This window comes from Oncorhynchus mykiss, chromosome 5 (assembly GCF_013265735.2).
Source record: "Oncorhynchus mykiss isolate Arlee chromosome 5, USDA_OmykA_1.1, whole genome shotgun sequence".
Classification (NCBI taxonomy): domain Eukaryota; kingdom Metazoa; phylum Chordata; class Actinopteri; order Salmoniformes; family Salmonidae; genus Oncorhynchus; species Oncorhynchus mykiss.
In genome coordinates, this window is record NC_048569.1 from 62,742,918 (window position 1) to 62,748,955 (window position 6,038).

The 6,038-nt window shown below is 40.0% G+C and overlaps 1 protein-coding gene across 2 annotated transcripts in view; it reads left to right on the forward strand.

The window, feature by feature from the left end:
• Nucleotides 1-4,009, forward strand: part of LOC110524271 (fibroblast growth factor 10) — a 57,040-nt gene extending 53,031 nt beyond the window's left edge. For both annotated transcript variants that reach the window (XM_021603761.2, XM_036978025.1), the window contains exon 3: nucleotides 1,043-4,009. In XM_021603761.2, coding sequence (XP_021459436.1) covers nucleotides 1,043-1,237 — 195 coding nt within the window. In that variant the 3' untranslated portion in view covers nucleotides 1,238-4,009. The remainder of the gene's footprint in view (nucleotides 1-1,042) is intronic.
• The last annotated feature ends 2,029 nt before the right edge of the window (nucleotides 4,010-6,038 follow it).

Below are 6,038 nucleotides of genomic sequence, written 5' to 3' on the forward strand. Positions count from 1 at the left end.
GCCCGCAGTTGTGCTCACACACAGCCAGCTCTCTCTTTCTCTCTCTCTCTGTCATGTAATGAGGCTGCCTATGCCGTGGTGTCTAAGGGCGCTTATTCAATCTGTATAGCGGAAGTTCAGCGTTACAGTGTGATTGAAATTTAAAGGCAATGTTTCCGCGTAAGCGGAGACTGCATTCCCGGTAAACGCTGAATATGTCGTCTCAACCAGAAATTACCTTTACATTTCTATCGTGCAATCTGTAATGTTTTAGTGATACAGACTGAATAGAGCACTAAGTGTTTTACAGCTCAGAGAGAGAGAGAGAAATCTGGAGCTGGCAATCCGTCAGTACTGTGAAGCTGTGATGAGACAAGTTTGCAGACAGTTATTTCACCCTGCCACCAGTGTAAATAGGACATAGATTCCCTCAATCAGCCTACCAAAGCCTCTCCATTCACTTCCCACTGAATCCTCCCTAAATGATCATTAAGCAGAAGAATCACGCTAGGCTGATGCTATCTCCATAAGGGCCCTGTGATCCTGGACTGATAGAGGCCTGTAGAGGGGATTTCTCTAGAATCGGTTGTCACGGTCACATCTTTTAGGTCATACTCACTTACAGATAAGAAGCTCAACCACCCGTGGCAAAGTGGAGAGGGCTTTGTTGCCTAGGCTGTGCATGTATATTGACACAAATCACTGCTTCTGTTTTTAGCCTCAGAAGTAGATAAAGGAAGAAACAACCAACATGAAAAAGCATGAATCTGATGGTTTGTTATGCTTTTTCATGTTGGTATTTCAACATCCAACTATCTTCTTGACCATGGTCCAACCATAACAGTCACCTACTTATATATATTTTTGCCATTCACTGTGATTGGCCATTCACTTTGAACACACAGCAGCATATTGAACATTTGGGTGCAATAACAGACATAGAGCTTTGTCCCTAGCTCAGAGGTATGTCCATGCTGCTGCTGTTAGTTAGTCCTTCTAGTCATAATAAACACCTGCCTCTCCCCTCTCTCTGTTTCTCTCTCTCTCTCTCTCTCACTTGCAGATGAAGTACAACCCTAATTGTAAGTTCAAGGAGCGCATCGAGGAGAATGGCTACAACACGTACGCCTCCCTGCGCTGGAAACACGGCGGCAGGCAGATGTTTGTGTCTCTGAACGGTAGGGGGAAGCCCCGGCGAGGCCACAAAGCTCGGAGGAGACACCCCTCCACCCACTTCCTCCCCATGCTGCCCTCATAGCTGGACAACAGGGCTCTGCTCTGCTTTGCAACCAGCCCACCACAGTCCCAGTCCATCCAACTAGTGTTGTTGTTATCAAGATAACTATTGATGATGTTATTATTATTCTATACATCCCCTCTCCCATATATGTACATTTGTTGGGGTTTTATACACAATTTTGTTTGTCGAGATCGCAGTGGGGGCATAATACAGTACGTTTAAGTTATTCCTTTTTTAGTGTGAGGTCCAGAAGTAAAGCTGCTAATATTGTGTAAATACAGCATGTCTATTATTATTATGATTGGTTATCAAGCTGAGGGATGACATTGATGACGCTCTTCTGTGTTCAGGAGTAATTTTGACACCACCGTCTTCTGCAAAAGTGTGTAATTGAAACATGCCCCCCCTTTAAAGGGTACGAGAATTGTCTATATATTGCCTCCCTCCCATCCCTTCATTTGTGACTCTATAGGAGACAATGCTTTTCCTTGAGTGACCTTACAATATGCTATTAAAGCAAACAACTGGTGAAAGAAGCCTGACAAACAGTGAACAGATTTGAACATTGATTTAGGTTGTCAAATATGTTCATCTGAGCAAGTAACTAAAGCATTTGAGAGAGGACTCTCTTAAGATACTGAATGTCCTTTACAATAAAAGGACTCTTGCACTTGACTGGACTTCAGAGGGGACAGAATTCCTTGTTGACGAAAACATTTGGACTGAACGTTCAAACCCATGAATGTCTGCTATAAGAAAAAAACATAAACTGACGACATCTGGCTATCGGTTCTTTTGGGTTTCTGAAATGAGTGTGTGAGCTCTGCAGAAGTCCCACTGGGCAAAAACTAGTTAAAACAACATTACCACATCATTTCAACAAAATAATTCAGTGTGATGACGTTGACTCAACGTGAAAACTGATTGGATTTGCAAAAAGTCATCAACCTAAGGGAATTTAGCCATTTTCCACCTACATGTTTACCTAAATTCAATGACATGGTGACTCAACCAAATATAAATCCAAACTAGATGCTGAAATGACATCTGTGCCCAGTGGGGTGTGCTTCAGCCTCCTTCTCTCATTCAATAATCCTACACCACTAGCTCAGGGGTCAATCTTTGAAAGTGGGACTCATGACATTATCTCTGATATGTCAGTTCCAGAGTCCAGTAGTAAAATGCATACGGTACTCCGTTTGAAACACGTTGAGCATTTGAGGCTGTATGTACACTTCTTCACAGTGCTAAGACTACCCATTCATTTCTAACGTATGGTAACTGGTTATTGCATTATCTTGTCAGGTCTTGTTACCATTTTCAAAAACCTGTTGCAAATAGAACTTTTAATATATTTAAGCCTTTTTGTACCGTATAACATTTGAAGTTGATGTTATTGCCTCCATTTTGTGTCTAGTCTGAAAATCCTAACTGTATTCCATTCCATATTTTAGTCTATACTGTGTGTTACTGTAATATGGCACCTCCTAACATCACAATCATCATCTACTGAGCGGTCAGCAGTGACAGTGTCTACCAGAACACCCGTTTCAACTATCAGTCAGCTATTAAGCAGACAATATTGGTCTGTCAATTGAACACTGTCATCATAACAACATAAGCGAGTGCCTTGATTCATGTTCAGCCTGGTGAACTTCAATAAAATGCACCTAAGTTACACCATTTTCAAGGAGTCACTTATCTCCATCAGAGTTACATCATCTGCATTATCATCATAACAACATGAACATTCAATGCTGTAGTGGACCTCCCCTGACTTGTAAAATACTTGTGCCGATGAGCTCTTCAATGGGCTATCATGGGTCTTTAATCACAATGAAGGCCTGGTAGCATGGGAGGCCATTGAATCTTTTCACCCTGCAGATTGGAAAGATGGGGATGAATGGCCTCTATTGGGGGGGAGAAAGGCTAACCTTTCAGACTGTCAATGTGACATTTCTTTGAAGGGAAACATGTCTAGTCAAATAGCTTAATGTCGCTCTGCTGTTCGATCTAAAGGCCTGCCAAACAATTGGATGTTGGTGTGAGGGTCTAAGGAGACTTTGAGTGTGTGAGCTCTTTTGTTTCCAATACCCTTACAGTTTTACATCTTTTGAGTTGAAGACTTGGCTAAAGGTTTCCTGTGTCTTAGTGGGGGACGTTTCGGCAGCGACCTATATTGAATCTTTAGAGTGCCACATGACAAATCTGTAGGGTCTTCCCAGCAAACCAAAATTGGTTCTGTTAGGCTGCAGAAAATATTCTCATAACATGTAAACTGTCCAGTCGAGGTGAAGATTATGAAATGTTTGTATAAAACATTTGCCTGATGTTACAAGAACATTCCCAGAACAAATTATGTCTGTTCTGTAAACATTTCCAGAATGTTCCATCAGGTTGTGGGAACAGTCTAGTGAGAAAATTGTGTGATATGTTCCCGAAACACAAAATCTGTCTAGTTGTGCGGAAGATTCTACAATGTTTATTTTAGGGTTCCAGAAACATTCCACTGATGTTACAACAATGTCCTCAGAACACATTTCGCCTGTTCTTTAACTGATCCCAGAATGTTTTATTAGGTTGTGGTAATACTGTAGATATGTTCCCAAAACACAAAAACGGTCTAGTTGTGCTAACATTCAGACAATATTTGTATTAGGCTGCACAACACATTCCATTGATGTTGCAGGAATGTTGACAGAACAACCTTTCTGAGTTCTTTATGAATCTTGAAGAAATAAAGATATCCTCTCTTTTAGTAGAGTATACCTGAGCCTCAATTCCCCCGTTGTTTTTCAAAAATGGTATGGGGAGGGTTTTCTCTGGTCGCCGGGAGGCGGGGCAGGAGGGTCTGGGGGGTGACTGACAAGCAACCTTAGTTGCTAGTGGGGTGGAAGGGATGGGAAACATGGTTTATGGAAGTGGGGGGTGGGGGAATGGGATGGGAGGTCAGGGGTGGAGGCCCACTTTCTTTTTTGTTTTCTTTTCCTGTTTATACTGAATTTATTATTACTTAAACTATGTATTTCTTACTTTTCTTTTGAGTAGCAGCCCACAGGTACATTTGATACAAACTGAATATATCATTGAAATGGATATTCTACCTGTAACCCCTCCCCTCCAAAAAAACATGCAATCGTCAGCTCTGCAGACAGCTCATTAAACCTCTGCAACACCAGGGGACAGATGCAGCCTTGTGTTCCCCCCCCAGTCAAATATGGTCAATAAGGACAAAGAACCATTTCTGAGTTATTCAAATGTTCCCATCCTTTTCATAGAGGCAGGTGGCCTAGTCATTAAAGCATTGGGCCAGTAACTGAAATGTTGCTCATTTGAAACCCTGAGTCGACAAGATGAAAAATCTGTCCATCTTCTCTTGCACAAGGCAGTTAACCCACATTAAACAACGATGCCCAATGTGTCAGCCCCCAACACTTTTCTGATTCAGAGAGATTGGGTTAAAAGTGGAAGTCAAGTTTTGGTTGGACCTTGTGAGCAATTGACGATACAAATAAATGGTATACATTTCATTTAATCCTTTAATATGCTGCATACTTGCAACATTGTATTTGATTATTATTTTCTTTATCACGTGGTGAACGTCTTGTGAAATGTGATTTTAGTTGGATAGAGCTTCCTTGAAATAACTTGTACTCTTGTGTATTCATATGCTTCTTAAGTACATTTTACATGAGTCATTTAGCAGACACTCTCATCCAGAACGACTTACAGTAGGGAGTGCATACATTTTCGTACTTTTTCATACTGAGTCAGAACAGACTCAGAACCTTAAAACAAAATAGGAAAACAATTGTACCTTTTCTCAATTTCAAAATCACATTTCATAAGACGTTCAACACATGATAAAGAAAGGAAATTCAAAAAATACAGTGTATGAAGATGATGGGATTTTTTAAATAATTCGTTCTGTGTCCTTATTGACATATAATTTTTTTTTTTTAAATAACCACAAGGCCACAGCTATCCCCTGGTTGTGCAGAGGCTTAGTGATCTGAATGCAGATCGGAAAATTGCACATATTCTTTAACCATATTTATTTAGGGAGGGAAAAACTATGAAATTGAGGCTTAGATATACTCTACTAAATCCAGTCAAATGCAGAATTTAGACTGTAAAAAATAAAACATTGTGTGAGAATTGACCGTTTTTTAAAGAAATGCACCCAATATAATTACTAACTTGAGACGCTTGATATGGTCCCCCCTGGCTTATTTTTCATGATCTGAAAAGCAAAAGGGATCCTAGATCAGCACTCGTACTCTTGGATACCTTGTAAATATGTGACTCATTTCAAGAAGCTAGGTCACAACTTCACAGAAGAGGCATTTTCATGTATTTATTTCAATTATTAAAATTCGTTTTTGAGCAGAAATTCCTTCTGGAACATGTGAACTTTGATGTACCTTAATAACAAACTTGTGTGTCATCTGTAATTATGAATAATATTATTAAACTACTAGCCTAGTCGGTTTAGCCATGGAAAAATACAGGAACCTTCTTGCTAGCCACGATTGGCTGAGATATTGAATACAACCTTACCGTGAAATGCTTACTTTCAAGCCGTTAACCAACAATGCAGTTTTAAGAAAAAGAAGAGTTAAGAAAATATTTACAGAATAAACAAAAGTTTTTTTTTTAAGTAACACAATAAAATAACAATAACGAGGCTATAGACAGGGGGTAACGGTACCAAGTCAATGTGTCGGGATGCTGGTTAGTTGAAGTAATTGCGGTAATAAGTACATGTCATGTAGGTAGGGGTAAAGTGACTATGTATAGATAATAGCAGCAGCATCAA